Source organism: Andrena cerasifolii, chromosome 7 (genome assembly GCF_050908995.1).
Source record: "Andrena cerasifolii isolate SP2316 chromosome 7, iyAndCera1_principal, whole genome shotgun sequence".
Classification (NCBI taxonomy): Eukaryota; Metazoa; Arthropoda; class Insecta; order Hymenoptera; family Andrenidae; genus Andrena; species Andrena cerasifolii.
Genome location: NC_135124.1, coordinates 15416655 through 15433065, shown reverse-complemented (window position 1 = coordinate 15433065; position 16411 = coordinate 15416655). Strand labels below are relative to the sequence as shown.

The 16411-nt window shown below is 48.4% G+C and overlaps 3 protein-coding genes across 4 annotated transcripts; 2 read left to right on the top strand and 1 right to left on the bottom strand.

Annotated features, from left to right (window-relative positions):
• Positions 1-9240: 9240 nt before the first annotated feature.
• On the top strand, positions 9241-10228 carry LOC143371215 (uncharacterized). The gene is made up of 2 exons (XM_076816169.1): positions 9241-9386; positions 9811-10228. The coding sequence occupies exons 1-2, from the start codon at positions 9333-9335 to the stop codon at positions 10120-10122; spliced, it is 366 nt and encodes a 121-aa protein (XP_076672284.1). The 5' UTR covers positions 9241-9332; the 3' UTR covers positions 10123-10228.
• Positions 10229-10247: 19 nt separating this feature from the next.
• LOC143371214 (uncharacterized) lies at positions 10248-14795 on the bottom strand. The gene is made up of 4 exons (XM_076816168.1): positions 14319-14795; positions 12683-12974; positions 11840-12328; positions 10248-11633 (listed from the first exon to the last, which is right to left on the bottom strand). Exons 1-4 carry the CDS (start codon positions 14328-14330, stop codon positions 11377-11379), a joined length of 1050 nt encoding a protein of 349 aa, XP_076672283.1. The 5' UTR covers positions 14331-14795; the 3' UTR covers positions 10248-11376.
• Positions 14796-15416: 621 nt separating this feature from the next.
• On the top strand, positions 15417-16411 carry Apd-2 (apidermin 2). 2 transcript variants are annotated; one of them, XM_076817398.1, is made up of 3 exons: positions 15417-15575; positions 15719-15881; positions 16121-16411. In XM_076817398.1, the coding sequence occupies exons 1-3, from the start codon at positions 15564-15566 to the stop codon at positions 16174-16176; spliced, it is 231 nt and encodes a 76-aa protein (XP_076673513.1). In that variant the 5' UTR covers positions 15417-15563; the 3' UTR covers positions 16177-16411. The 2 variants fall into 2 exon arrangements, with proteins under 2 accessions (XP_076673513.1, XP_076673511.1); XM_076817396.1 differs by having other exon boundaries at positions 16118-16411.

The window sequence follows — 16411 nt, the reverse complement described above, 5'->3', positions numbered from 1 at the left end:
CTCCACCGAGAGAACTACACCCCCAACTCTCACCTAGTGTTTAGCACCACCGACCTGTGTGTAAATGATGAAAGCACCCGGCGCAACAGGTCCCACGACATTTAGGTTTCTATGGATCAGGACGCGGCTCTAGCCGAGACACGAACCCGTCGATATGACCATGGAAACGAAGCTCTGAAACGGTTCGCTGCAATTCCAGCTGGACGAGGTAGTTGGGAGCGTATCCGGAGGATGGCGACGCGCTCGATCCCGGCTAACACTTCCGGCGCAACTTTCACCGATTTTTTAAACCTGAATCACCGCTGCCACGCGGAATTCCCTATTCTTTCCTTTGCATCTCTTTACGCCCGCGTAAACGTGCCGCTGAACCACGGGCTGTAAAAGATTCCACGGTTCTTCCTCTCGACAGTTTACACCTTCGCTGCAGTTTATGCCTCGAATTTATTCCCGTTCTCGAACGACCGGCCGCGCTTCCGCCTCCTGGATTCAGCGCCACTACAAGTCTACGAGCGTCCCTTAAATTTTTACGAATCTTATACAACACCATGAATTCCATTCGTCCTTTGTGCCCATAAATTCTTTCCCTCTCCTTCCTCGGCAAGAGTCCCCGCACGGCTCGCGGCAGCCTCTATTCCCCGATCCGTATCGCGACCACGAATCGCGTCACGTAGCCGGGACGCGTCGGGACGCCGAAACGAGGCTCGCGCAAAGAGCCGAGAGGGACAAGGTAGCGTAGAAAGAGCGAGTTGGCACGGGACGCGGTTGACCCAGTGCTGCGAGGCGAAAGCAAACTGCAGGCTTATTTAAAGCGGAGACTTCCGTTTCCGACTTCCGTCCTCGGTCCTCCGTGCCGAGGCATGTCCGCCGGAAATTCTCAGTGTCTTCCGGCTCGGGGGAAGAATTTGCGCCTCCGCGGGGAAACGTTTCGAGCCCGTGACCGTTGCGTGCGGTTAGCGCGAAACGAACGTTTGCGCCCGTTGATTTATCGCGCCTTTTAATCGAGCCATCGTGGTTCCGCCGCTTCCTTCTTCGCGCACCGGACATCGCCCGTGTAATTAATTAACAGCGCCGCTGCCTTTCCGTCTGGCTCGCGGATTAGAATTTCACGCAACGAGCGGCGTGCGAGTGGCTCGGGGACTTACGCACGCGGCAGTCGATTAGCATCAGGAAACGCGATTCCACAGTTACGGGCAATAGAAAGCGTTGCGGTATAATGGGGAACAAATTGCCGTTGCTTCCTCGCGTCGCGTTACGCGCGCGGTCGAGAGGCATAATATGCACGATATAATTTATAACCGGCTCCACGCGGCAAATTGTTCGTCCATTAAGTATCCACGAACATGATCGGCGCTTTTACCGATCGCTTGCGTGGCGAACGGGCGGACACGTCATTCCAAGCGAAATTAAATATACCAGGTGTTTAGTTATGCATAATTAGCTAAATGCAGGAGTGTAATTTTTAATGAGGCCGATAATTGCAGTGCTGTCTATAGGGTGAAAGATTGAATATGGCGTTTGCCATATTAGAGTTAATGATATTTCGAGTAAATGTTTGTAGAAAGTATGAATGAATAGTTATGAAGTGAAAATTTCCGCGAGTTGAAAATTAGCCGTATGAAAGAGGAGTACACGCCTTCAAATTGAACGTTGTTTCGATTAACTTTGTCTGCCTTAGAACGTCCTATTCTCCTTAGGGGAGATCGGGGCAAAGCGGGGCCGAAAAAAAACACATTAAAATAACACATTTAAGACTCATTTATCCAAAAAGCTAAATTGAAAAGAAAACCAATTGGAAGTCTCTAAACTTTCAATTTTAATATTTTCAATGAATTTCCATTTTCGATATCTGAATGTGCATAATTATCCTTGTGGTATTATACACATGTATTACGTCACCACAATTTGTAAATATATCCTATTGTTAAAGAATAAATTAAGAAAGCTCATTTTACCCCGAGGTTCACTTTGCCCCGGTCTCCCCTACATGCTGCCGTGGCGTGCATATATCGAACACCTGCCACGGGTTACCGGGAAACCAACGCGAAATCGATCCTGACGTTTCCCTGTGTTATTTTTCGCGCAAATTAAAAGCATCACTAATGAAAGCGCGTTGAAAGGGCTGTAACAGTCACTCCGAAACATAATGGCACGGTTGCTTGCATCAACAGAGGAAGTAGCCTTCTGCAACAATGGAACTGCTAAAAGTTCTATGTAACCGTGCTCGCAAAAAAGTCATTTAACTAGAGAAACAGTGGCGACGAATCGTTCGCTAAAAGTGGTCCGCTGTTTTTTCTCGCCCTTGTCGCAATGATAGAACTCCTTCAAAAATATGAATCAAGATCAACAAGAAGCATCTGCGTCATTATAAAATCCCGCATTTTAAGGGGGAATCCTATCTTTGGGCTAAAACCATAGCAAAATCTTGGTACGTCATTATTAAAAATTATTAAAAAAAATTGCAACTTCTTCACAGATGCATAAAAACAAGGTCGAAATTACAGATGAATCGAATGGCTAGTTTCTTTAAAAAAAATCCTAAACTTTGCTACGGTTTTAGCCCAAAAAATGAAACTCCCCTCTTAACTTTCCTTTCATGTCCACAAACGACACGAAGCTTTGGTTGCAATGGAAATAAGAGGGTCAACGCGAATCTTCATGCTTGCATCGTTAACTATTTGGAATGGTAGAATGGTTTGAGGGGGCCTGTAGCTATCGAGGAACGGGCGTGCTTTATTGGCCACGATGCTAATAAAGGCCACGCTGATCGACGAAACCGGGACCAGCGGCACCGGTTAATTTGGCTTGGTGCCCTTGCTTAAACGTCCGTCTCTTATCAGGATTCGAGTACACCGGATGCCTACAACGCTTCCGGGACGGTTGCCGGGAAATTTATCGGTCGGGCAGCGCCGGAGGTTGTCGGCCCGGTATTGTTTTTCCGTTATCTTCGGAATGGTTTAGATTACTCGAGCTCTCGCGTTGGCGTTCGCGACAAGGTGGCCTGGCCGGAACAACCCCGCGTTATAACGACGCCCCAGGATCGAACCAGCCCCTGTACGCTGGACGATAAGCTGCTGGCTCAGCAGGGCATAAAAGCTTGAACAGCCGAAGGGAATATCGAGGAACAAGCGAGATTTGACTCATCTCATTCCCGATTTAACGCGTTTAAAGGACGATCGTTGAATTGAAATTTATAATTTCACGCGAAGATCACGCACGCGAGCATGCAAGCGCTCGCCGTGACTTCAATGAAGTCAGGTTATACGAAAATATCTACAACGTCGTCAAAATGAAATTCTCTGTGGACTCAGCCACGGTTCTGTCTCGTTAACGCGAGCTCGTCAACATTGAATCCCATGAAACAAACTGTAATATCGAAGTCCTTAGAGGAACGGGCAATAAATTCGGAATTAACGCTCGTTTAATAAAGGCCGTCCTTAAACAACAAATTAATGAGCGAAGAGTGAGGCGACAGCGATCGTAATGAGAACGAATGGGTAAACCAATGGTTGGCATCCCGGGGGATCGATAAGGCTAGGGAGAAACGACGGTGTGAATTCGTAAAAGCGTGGGAGAAAGGGGAATCCGGTAAAAGGCTGGCAGGTAGATCCCCTTTCACTTACGCAACGTGTAATTTATTTGATTGATTCCGCCTCCTTCTTCCCTTGCCCCCCACCCCCGTTCACGCTGGGGACTTGATGCGGGGCTGATAATAAATAATTTCTGTGAAAAGAATCTGCTGATGCGATGCACGTGGATGCGCGGGTGCGGCGAGAAGGAAGGACGAAAATCCTCGCCAAGGCTCCGAGGAATCGTTCGCTGGTGATCGCAGAAACTTCCCCGCAGTTGCACGCCAAATTTTCGCAACCTCGTTTCCTCGTGTGGCCGTTGCGCGTGTTTTCGTGCAGTTAAACGCGGCTCCCTCGAGCGGAAAAATGTTCATCCGTGGCGGGAATTTTCCCGTGGACCGAGTCAAAGGAGCTTCGACTACACTCCCATTTCGCGGGCGAAAGAATTCGTACATACGATCGTTGTTCTATTTCGCGAGGCAATTTCGCCGTGAAAACAATGAATGCCTCGGGAGAATGTTACGAGGGAGCTCTAACGGACGCTCGCTGTCGCGATTTGAACGTTTCAAGCATGTTTGTATTAGAAAGGGGTGTACGGTATTCGGAGGAGCAAGCATCGATCGCTGGGGCTGGTACAAATTCTGTGAAGAACTGGGAGCTACCAGAGATCCAGTATCACGGGATCATTAATCTTCGTCCAGCGTCCAGTTTCCGTCAGATTAGGGCATCTTTGTAACTGTACAATGGGGTAGTGACAGAATAAAGCAGCGAGATCATTATTTACATAGAATAACAAGACAAAAAGCTCCTCCTTCCTTCTCATTCAGCGAGGAGGGTGGAACCGAAAGTCTGACGCCTGGGTCCGTGAAACGTGTCGTGTACCTGCTAAATCTTAACGCTCCCCACTACCTCAGAAAATGCTGCTTTCGGATATACGGAACCTAAAACGGTACGGGAGACCGGGGCTAGTTGATACGTTTTTCAGTTTTTAATGTTTTTCATTTTTGTTTGAATTAATTACCTGATAACAAATATGCTAAAATACACTTTGATCCTTCCTCTGTAATATATTGTAAATAAAAAGTTGAGAAAATACATACAAAATGAATGAAAAAATGTTATTTGGGCGAAGGTAAAATGTATCAATTTACCCCACTGCGGGGCTAGTTGATACGTTATTCGGTTTTCAATTTTTTTCAGTTTTTATTTGAATTAATTAATTAATAACAAATATGCCAAAATATACTTTGGTCCTTCCTGTTTAATATATAGTAAGCGAAAACTTGAGAAAATACGTACAAAATGATTGAAAAAATGTTATTTGGACGATCAATTTGGATGTACAGTGGCGTGCAAAAGTATTCGCTGATTTCGGGAATTTCGCAATTTCGACCTCATTCTGCGATCTTTAAGCGTTTATAACTTAGAGCAACGTTAACCGATTTTGATGAAATTTTAGGCATGTATATAACTAACTTAAACCTACAAACAGGTTTTTTGAATTTTCATTACAGGCTCATAAAAAAAGTTTAAAAAACGACAATTTTTTCCGACCAAGTGCATTTTTTTTTCAAAACGACGAATCACGTCAGTTAGCAAACTAATCCTTCTAGCTTCTCAAAAAAACTCAAGTCGTTTGGATTAATTTAAAAAAAGATATGCGATTTTAAAGGGTGGCCGAATACTTTTGCACGCCACTGTATCGTAACTATTTACTTTTTCTCTATATAAACGAAAACAGTTAAAAAACGATTTTTGACGTCAATGTACAAACACGTACGCTGGATCGTAGGAAGCGTGCAATGGCGAAAATGTAGGCGGCGGTAGAAGGAGAAAGATATACATTGGGGACTGCCTCTCTCTTTCTAGCGCCAGGGGCAGCAGTGTTTTTCTTTTGATGTTAGAAAGAGAGAGGGTGTCCCCGATGTATATCTTTCTCTTTCCACCGCATTTTCGCCCATTGCATGCTTCCTCCATGTTTATATGCTCTAAGTAGGAAAGAATTGAACAACAATTTTCACGTATCTCGCTCAAATGGAGCTACATATATACGGTGTCGAGGTAATTCGTCTGTATCAACTTGCCCCCTGTATCAACCGGGCCCGGTCTCCTCTATCGTCTCCTGAAACAGTATTGTCGAACAGACAGACTTAATCCACTGTGTGCCCCTTCCGAACACGTTCATTTTCCGAAAGAATCTTCGCGGTAGCCTCTCAAACGAATTACCCGACCTCCACACCAATGCGATCGTTACCACCTTGCAATATACCGTTCCTAGGAGGGTGCAAAAGCCGGATAAATCCAAGTTAGAGCCGTTCCACTGACGTCCCGTTCACGGACTCCGCCGCTTATCAGAGGTCCGGCCGTAAAGTCGGCGCGTTATCAGCGATGCTCGTCGCCGCCCGGAGTCACGAACGCTCGTTGAATCTTTATTTCTCCTCCGTGGCCCGCGTGATTTATCGCTGCCACGTCGGGAGCCTTTGTTTCCCGATCGAGACTCGGGGATCTCACGCACCTGGTCAAATTTCCTCTATACATATTTCCCTCTATCGCCGCTGGCCAACCTCCAGGCCTCGGTTCCTAAGATCCCTCCGACAACGCGTTACGTGCGCCGAGTTTCCCTCCCTTCCTCGCCCTCGCTCCCCTTCCAAGCAATCTTTTACACGACGACGACATTCCATGCAATCTACCGTAACGACCTTTGATGTCGAATCTCCTGTAACCGATGAAGATAATGCCGTTGTCCCTCGTCCGTGACCCGACCCGATAGTATCCAGCGATAACGAGTGAAAAGAAGCCGCAACGACTCTCGCGATCGCGGTCGAGAGGGTGGGCGGGGGATTTGCGTGCACGGAGTTCCATATTAATTGCGATGGGGTATTTGTCTCGCAGGCAAATTTTATTAAATCTAAGGACCTACCTGCACAGTGTTGAAGCGCTACTTAGTACATTCACGATACTCCAACAGTTTCAATGAAATTCGGTAGCGTTCATCGCTAGACACCCGCCGTTACAATTGAACGTTAAGAGAATACGCAGCGGTTCCCAGGAAGAATACTTCTCGCATTCCAGCAGAAGAATGATACTTAAAGATCCAGCTCAGAGGTGCACGCGATCCAAGTCGACAGCGATTTATTGCAGGCCGCGAAAAGCGTTTACAAATTCGCTGCATTCATCGCGACCACCTTACGCGTGCGCCGTTGTCAGCTTGAAATCACGCTCCCCCGCCCGAAATCCCGCCAAACCTCCCCATAGCAAATTCTCCCATCCATCAACGTCCCTGTCCGCCTCTCTGTGATCTACAGAGAAAAAAACGACACCGCGAGGCTATTTTTCACTTGTAAAAATTTCTGAATATTATCCCGCGATACACTTGTCCGGCATCGGACATCGAGGTTCGATTGTTTACGGTGGGCGCGGGGTAGCGCTCAGCGGGGAGGTAGATGTGAGAACGCCGAGCAGAATTGCCGGGTTGCGCGTATTATTTTCGAGGGGTTCGCGCATTGTCGGCGATTGCACGCCCGGAGTGCATTAGAGCAAAGTGCATCCAGCACCGGAACGCGTTACGCCATTACGAGAATTACCAGCGGCCGACGTCTGGTCCTGTTTTTCTCCGTGTTGCCGTAAAATTGCCCCGTTTATTGGGATTCATTGTTGCCTGGTCCAGCCGTCCCGCGGCCCTGCATTTGAGCGCGACGGGGGGCGGACGTGGCGCGCATGAAGGGGATGGGAGCGTGTCGACTGTCAGCATGGAATTAATTCTGGTCGCGCCATTGTCGACACTGGCTCGATAAACGTTTTCGAGGTGGGCCACGTTACTGAACGTAACGATTACGCGTTAAACGGTGGATAGTCGACGCGTCGACGCACGATTATCTACTTGATGAAAATTTCGGCCTCGAGTGACACAAGAGGCTGGGCGGCAGCGCGGTAGAGCAGGCTCCAGTCTTGGAAAAGAATCGATGAGAAAGGAACCGGGAGGAAAAATCGTTGGACCGGTTTGCCAGGCTAGAATAGGAACCTGAATCGATTCAACCACCAAGGCCGTCTACTAATTCTTTCTTCCTGTACCTAATATCTCAGCTGGTGATCGTTTGCAGCGGCTATTATCCGTCTACTTAAGGGTACTACGTTTTTGTCGAAAATGAAGCATTGCTATTTCAATTAATTACGAAGAAATAAATTGAAGCTGGGACTTGTTCTTTGACACAAAGTTTATTAATATCATAAGCTTTAAAAAAAATATTTGTTTAGTAAAAAATATGCATTACATGCGATGCTGCTTTTAATCTTTTTAAAAAAGTTTCTTTTGTTTTGCAGTGGTAATTAAAAACGGAGGTCTTAATTGATTGAAATAAAATTCGAGCATGTTCGCAAAATGTACAGTTTCGGCCTGAACCTACATTGAAGTTAATAAAAACTCTTATTCTTTACGAAAAGAAACTAAAATTATTATTTGTAATTATGTATTTGTAATTAATAGTAAAAAATTCTGCATTTCCAACAAAATCGGCTGCCTACTTAGCACCCTCGAGGAGACTGTCGTTTCTAATGCGGACCGTCGCGACAGAATCGTGTACTCACTAGACAGCTGTTGATGAGCCTTCTAGCAGACTCCGGACACCGCACGACCCCTTTTTATCCTGTTCTCCTTCCGTGGTGCTCCTTTCACCCCCCTCCTGCTTCGTATGCATCGAGCTGGTTATTCATGGCTATAAAACGTTTCTGGGTTAATATTTCATCGAATTTAATAACCGCCACTGGCGCGTGGATACGTGCGAACTAAATGTCCCAGTAGCTCCGGCAGCAAAACGAAGCACCGCGGTGAAACCGCACCGAATCACGATCCCGCCGGGCCCCGTAAACACCCGCGCGAGGTAATCGGATTCACGTCGGGGATGCTTCCCAGCGATTCGTTAAAGAGCCATTTATATTTCCCAACGGTGAAAAGTGAATCGCGACGGCGAAGTATGGTTCAATGGCACTCGACGACGCGGCCTGGCGCGCCATCGATCCTGATGCGCGCAATCGCGCTTGAAACAATAACTGTCGGGTGAAAAAAAAAACCCGGTCGAAACGTTGATTGGAACAATGAAGGAGGATAAAAAAAAGCGGGCAAGTGAGCGAATTGCAGTTAATGATCGCGCTCCGCCGCAACTACACGAGCGCGGTTCAACATGTGGGTGGAACGTTGCCCATCCATTCCGCCGCTGATGTATCAGCTTAACGCTGTTTGTAATTGAACGGGCCCCGACGATTCCGCGAAAAAAAAAATAAACGCCGTTTCAATAGCGCGTTCATTAAAAAATATTCGTTAAAGCGCAGTAACGCGAACACGCCGGCGATGAATCGTTTCCCCTCGATCGAAACGCGACACGCTCGGCTCGACAGAATCGCAAGCGCGTGTGTCTTCTCTATAGACACGCGGAACATCGAATTGTATTATGAAACGCTGCCATCGTCGGCACGTAATTGCACCGGTGTCGTACGCGCGTTATCTTCTTCGCGAGAGTTTTCGCGTGTCTCGCGGAATGCTGTTTACAATGCGCTCCTTACGTGAGTTCGACACGTTAATCGAAATCATGAGATGAACAATCTAACGGGAGGTAGAACTGTGGGGCCTGTCGATAAACGAAGACCATCGAGGAACACCGAGGTATATAAAGTAGCGCGGGGTGTCGTAATTCATTCGATGTCGGCAGTTATTAAGCTGACCACAGCTTTTGAAATTTATTGAATCGAAGGAGTCGTTTAGCAATCTGTGAAATGAAGGATAAGCAGCTCGTGATTGCGACTCTACTGCTCCTCGTTACTCTACACGTAAGTGAATCGTAGATTCCTCAATTTCTGACTCCGCTGTTGAGTTCGATTTGCTCCCGGCCTGTGAAGCAGTGTGACGCAAGGCGCACTCGAATTGCGAGTACGCCACCCACATTGTTCAGCAAGGTGGACAAATGTGACTTTGACAAACGGGGACGAAGCATTAAACCGTTTAATTGAAACGAACGAGCCGTAACTCTCGTATGTTCAACTGGAAAGACACATTCGCCTGCGTGAGACGTGAAACGTTTAACCGCGTCGCGCCTACGTACAAAAGAATCGCGCGATTTACACGAATCGCGGCGTTTTTAATTAATGCTTCATCGTGAAAGATTCTGGTATAAAGCATTCCGCAGTTTCGACGGAAACTCTGGATAATACGAATATTTGAAATGACTTTTCTCACATATTATCCTTCTTGCAGACGATTCCAGGCACTTTCGCGCTAAGTCCATTGGCTCGCTTCATAGACATCATCAAAGTGCCAGAATTGGAAAAACGCCTTGAAAACATAATTCTACGTATGCACGGTAGGTCAAATCCCAACGGCGTTTTGGATAACTTAAACGGCGATGACACCGGATTGGGCAATTCGCCTGCAATTCCAGGACTTACGTCTTTTTCAAGCGCAAACAGTATACTAGGCAAAGAGAACGATCCTGAATTGTCAACGATAGAGCAGGTGACAGGCGGTAGACTGCGCAGTGGGCTGTTCAGCCACCTATTTAAAGGATAAAACACGAAGCTTTTAATTATAATTTTCGGTGTTCAAACCATGCACATTGTAACATTGTGCTGTAACTTAAATCTTTCAGTTCCAATAAAGAATATTTTGTAAGACATCCGAGACTTTTCGCTATGTGAAGTTCCATCACCTTTATAGGTAGGTAATACAATTAACACAGTTTTCGCATTTCATTGGGCCAACAGATTCAGATTCGCGCACAGAGTTTCAATGGACAGGTCTCCGCGGTTACCGTATAAAATTCGCGCGATTCACAAGCGCAAGAAGTATTTCCTGTAACAATGGCTGGAAGAGGTTCAAGTCCCGTGAAACGGGGGCAAACGTTTGCTCCCTCGGATAGAGCAAAAGTCCATAGGCAAGCCAACTCCGACACACTCCGTTTGCCTAGTGAAAGCTGGACGGTAATAATTGAGTTTCAAGCTTAATCGTACGGTTTAGGTTCGGCTTGTTTGCTATGATTTAACCCAAAGTACAGGTTGCGCCAGCCGCTGGATCGCTCCAATCGCGAGCCTGCTAACTAGATTAGCAGGATAAATATAACTTCATTAAACCCGCCTGTTGTCGCTCGCAACAATACGCAAATTCATTGGCGCCACAAATCAAACCGTACGAACCGCTACCCTCTTCGCCCACCGAAATTCCCACGTTCGCCTCTCTTTCTGTCTCCCCTATCTATTCGTTCAATATGAAAATCCGCGGAACAATATACGACTGATAAACTACGCACATTTTCTATCTCTGCAAAACAGTTTATTGCACATACTTCTAATCCTCGTAGAAATAATTTCCACCATCGCGATTTACTTACTTACATGCTCTTAAAATGATCACAACTCTTTAATCCCGGTAGCCTCGCCTCCTGAAAATCTTAGCTCTTTAACAGCGCGCGGTGTATAAAAAAGCTCGTCGCGATAAGAGAATATTGAATGACCCGAGGGTACAGAAAAGCCGTCGCCGTTGCACGCAAGCGGTAATTCGCGAGAAAGTAACTCGTGGCCATCAATGCCAACGGCTTCCAGTTTGTTCTCGTCGTCCTTCCACGACACTTCCCTTCCTTGTTTCTTGTACCATTGCCGATCGCCAACGCAATGTCAACGAATCGGACTCCTTTTTCTCAGTGCCGTACGAAAAACTCTCTTTAGAAAGGCTCGCTGCTGGCGCACTGCGGCAACGCAAATCGGCCACAGGGACGGGCTGATTTTTCTGCCAACCCTGCGAGGAGCGGCGCGTTGTTGCTGCCGAGGGTTAGCGCGGCGCACTTAGGAGCAACGCGGGCGCAGCGACGCCGGAAACGCTACCGGAGGGCTCGGAAACGAGCGCTGCGGCGACTGCTTGCGCTGATACGACAGCGTTCCTTAAAGGTGCCCCGACGGCTGCGATTCTAGCTGGCGGCGTAATCAAATTAACCCTCGCCGACGCGGAAACTACGGAGTTCCCAGAATTTCGCGTCGCCGACGCCGAGCTGGACGCCGAACCCTCGACTACGCTCGCTTCCGTTGCATCTGAAAACACAGACCCCATCTGTGTAAACGTCTGTCGAATGCAAACAGTCGTTAACGATAGAAAATTTGCAGTTCCTAGCAACCGTGGATAATACTACGGTATTTGTGTAACAGAGCTTGGATCATGCAACTTCCGCCGTTCGAGCAGAACTCCGCTTGTTATAGAATATCGCGGAATAAAAGGACACGGGTGGAGAGTGATTTACTTGTAACGAGAGCAAGTCCTTTCCTCGGTCCTCCAATGGTTATTGCGTTGGAAGCCGAGGCGTTGGCTGCAGCAGTGGAAGATACGTCGTCAGAGGTGGTCGAGGTGGCAACCGTCGCTGGCGCGGCTGTCGAAGCGTCAACAGTCATTGGCACGATCGGTATCGGTGGAGCAGTCGGGCCGACGATGATGATGGGACCGGTGGAGGGACCTATTACAGCCCTCGCTGACGCTACGCCTATTGTCTCGCTAATCGCCGTCGCGTTCGCTGATGCATCCGCAGCCGATGATTCTTCCGCGTCTTTGATTGAGACACCCGCCTCCGCTGACGTTGCAACAGCCCCATTCTTTGTTTCCGCGCGAGCTGACGGTGCATTATCGGCGTCGGGGACGGAATTGTCGGAAGGAGCGACCAGGGTTACCGGGCCCGCCGTTGCTCCTTTAATGAGCACTGAATCATCCGATGCCTCGTTCGGCGCATCAGCGGGCTCTGCGGAAGAAAGTTAAGGAAATGGTACCCAGGATGTCTAACTTCGACAGCCTTACTCTCCCCCGCTACTTATCTCAGCCTCCCCTAGGAATATAGTCTAATTTATAACCGCGTTAAAGTTGTAATTCGTGGAGCTAACGCGGCTACTATAAATCCTTCGGTTTATGCATCTCGTAAAATGCATATGAGGCAATGGGAGCCGACATTACGCGGCTAATGCTTACGTAACTGAAGTGGATTCGTTCAGCATCGAGCCTAAACCCTCGAATGAAGCCACGCAGCCCCGAAATTGAGCTTGAAACTTTAAACTTTCTCTGCTTCTGAATTCCTACTTAGGGGAGGAATGAAAATTACTTTCAATCCGCGGAAGAGTATCGTGGAGGGTTTTAGCCGGGCTTCCAGGCGACACGACGGTCACTGGCCCGGAAGACGAGCCTTCGACGATCGTGGTACCGGTCACAGGGCCGGCGACAACGGTTGCAGCCTCTTTCAGCGGACCCGCGGCTATCAGGCTGACCGCAGGTGCGACTCCATAAACCGGAGCAACGAATACCGGCGCTGCCGATTGCCCTACGCCCACTATTTCATGATAAGGCCAGCCACTGGCGTAAACGGACGTTAGGAGGATCGATGCCGCTAACTGTAACTGAAAATGGATAAGGCGTGATTTATTAAGACGAGTGTCACAGGCTGCGTTATCCGCGCAGGTTACGTGGGACGGCATTGCTCTGCTCGGCGACACAATAGTTGGAATGTTTTCTCGTAATCTCGGTCGTAAATATGTTCTATTAAACCCGCCTCGAGATACTTGCCTGTCAGATCGGTAATTGCTGCTGCAACCGCGGGCATTATCAATATCGATACTCAATACCGTTAGGCCACAGAAAAAATGCCTGGGATCTTATCCTTTTACTTCGAATATTCAATTGCGCGCGTTCATGATCTCTCTCCTTTCCACGAGCCCAATATTCGAATGTCTACTATCAATCGATCCCCATCGGTAACCCCAAGATGTGCATGCCCGCCCACGCAACAGGGGGACGAATGCTGACATTCCCCATCTGCGGTTTCGTCGACGGATTATATCGCGTAATGGGAGTAACTCGGCTGATCAGAGTTTAACCATGGGCATTCGTCGTCGTGAGCCGTGTCAGCGGTTCGGGTGATTTGAGAACAATATCCGGCACGCGTCTGTCTCGTCCGATGGCCAGGGATAGAGCGGCACGCACCGCGAATTTGCATAACTCGGTTCCCTGCAGACGTGCCGTGCATGAACACGTCATCGCCACCGCGGTTTACGTGTCCGTACGTGGACAGCATTCGGGCAAACACTTTACGACGAGCAACGAACCCTTCCTCAAAGGAAGGATCGTCCTGGTTTCTTCCTGGAATCAGCCGCTCCGACAATCGTGGCTGATCGATGGATCGATATTGCCGTGGCGTTCGTTGGGACACGATGGTACTGGGATCAAGGAGCTTGTCAAGGACGAGGGAAGAAAATTAGGAATGAACTCCGGCGTCAGGACCCTACTGTGCCCCTTCAATAGTGCAATGAGCGTCAAACATTTCCCTCTCCCTTTGGGAGATACAACAAACGAAGCGCTATCGCAGAAAATGTCTGCACAAGCGACTGGACGCTGGCGGCTCGGAGATAAACGGACAACGAAGCGCGATAACCACCCCCGTACATCCCTCTCGGAACGCGTTTACGCGAAATCGATGCATTGCTCGTCTTAATCAAAGTTACAGAACAGGGCCATACGTTTCAATTATCCAGCAGCCCCGGCAAATGCCGTGGCGGTCTATATATCAGGGAACATTGGTCAGAGATAGGGAGCCGTTCATATTTCACGGACGACACGGAACTGCATTACGGGCTAACAGATTAAAGTTTTCTCATCAGGAACACTGCGCGGATTCTCTTTTCGTAACAATCTCTCCCTTTCGACCGGTCCCACTCGATGAGCCACGATAAAGTTTCTCAGCTTACCGGCAACTTCATGGCTCCCTGTCCGCGGACGTCCTTTCCTATTATTATCCTTCTTCCCTCGGATGGCCGCAGTTGTCCAGCCGTACATTCGCGTCCCAGCACTGATACTTCTCCAACTGGATTGAACCGTTATATACTTACCATTACGCGTAGCCTCCTGTGATGAGTAAGGACAAATGGTCACCGCGCCCTGTTTTCCCGATCGCCACTCGGTATCTTTGGAATTCCGTCAGCTGGAAATCAGAACAAAGGCCGAGCTGCACATTCGAGACTCTGGACGCAGATACAATTCATTCAGCTCCAAACACTGCGCCCACCCGAAGCTGGAGTTCCTCATGGGCGCATGGACCGCGCTGGTAGATCCACCCTCGCGCGCCACGAGAACTTAGAGCTCGGACGAGCCGCCGCGTCGTTGCGCAAGCCAGAAATTAAGATATCATTCGTTCTGCTCAATAGGACAAACAGCGTCGGACGAGAAAAAAATAATGGGCAGCTGGGAAAAACAGATAGGAAGGTGAATTGGAGGCGCGCGGACACGGGCAATTGCTTTCCTATGTTGTAACGCTTTACTGGACTTTCAAGGCAGCATTTCCTGCTTTTCTGTGTTGTATCGGCAATCGAACATTTTCGCTAACGGTCAGGCTGATTCAAGGCCGTCTCACGCAGAATCGAAAGTCTATGTCGCAACACTAGCCGCGCATTGCATCTTATAGTTGAACCCTAAATTGTGCAGCGGCTCGCTCCGTATTTTTTCTTCTCTCTCCCCCTCTCTCTTTCTCTCTCTCTCGCTCTCTCTCTCTCTGCGCCTCTGTCTACCCTGGTCGGCGTGGCTCGACCTAGCGACGGAACGGCAGCGGGAAAAAATCCGCGGCAGTAAAATATGCAAATACCAATGACCCCGTTCCAGACGCGAAACTTCTGCAACATTCGCGCGGCATTGCGTGCGCCGCGCTATTGAGAGATTTCTGATGCAACATTGCCTCTGTGCGAGTTCATCGTTTTAGATCGCTGTCTTGATTTACGGATTCAAGTCCCCGACCACGCCCGCTCGCGACAAGCCGATGCGGACTGGCCACTCTTGAGGCTGACTGACACGCGTTTGTACGGGGTGGATGACGTACGCCGTTTGAACTATATAGATAGGAAAATAAGAGTATAAAAGACAAAGTCCCGGCTAGGATTTTCATCAGTCGCTTGCACTTTACAGTTCTAAGAAGCTCAAGCAAACCCAACACAACCAACAAAATGAAATACTTGGTAAGAAACGCCTTACCGTTTTGTAATCGTAACGCTCCTGGAGCCAGCGATCACTCGTCTTAGTTGACTGAACAATTGTCGAGCATCTGCCCGATCAGCTGGAAGATTCTGTACGGTGAATAAGGGATTCTGTTGCCTTGCAGGTGGTCCTTTTCGCTATCGTCGCCATCGTTGCGGCTAACCCTGAACCAGAGCGAGAACGCCGTGGAATCCTCGGTGCCCCAGCTCTGGCTGCTGGATGGGGAATCCCCAACATCGCTGCTGCTCCCGTTGCCATTGCTACCGGTCCTAAGCTCCTTGCGGCACGTAAGTAACCTCATCTTTGACAATTTACCTTCTCTCATTCGAATCTCCTCGTGTATCCTGACACGAACGGTTATGGAGTATTGAATTGCATCCCTTCGAAGAAGGGAGGCTACGCTGGAGTCTTTTCTGAACAAATTCGATCCTCGAGTTCAGTGTGTAGATAACGCTGAAGTACCATTGCTGTTTCCTGTACGACTTGCCGATTATGATACTCATGTCACCTTTCTTTTGCTCAGCAGCCGCCGTCGTAGCTGCTCCCGCCCTTGGAGGTTGGGGGGGACTGAAGGCGTGGTAAGCTCTACCCAATACCCCGGCGTAACATGGACCTGAAGTATTACAATGAAGCTCGGCGATGAGAAACATCTCATTGCGCAAAATTCAGCGATTGACGACACCCTACACCTCCCTTCTTCTGGCTGCAGTTCCGTTCGCCCCCTTGCGATTGGCAACATGGAAAATTACACTCTTCCCCAACCTCCCCTCTGTAATTTAAATTTTACCATCCGGCAATAAACTTATTTTAAATACTA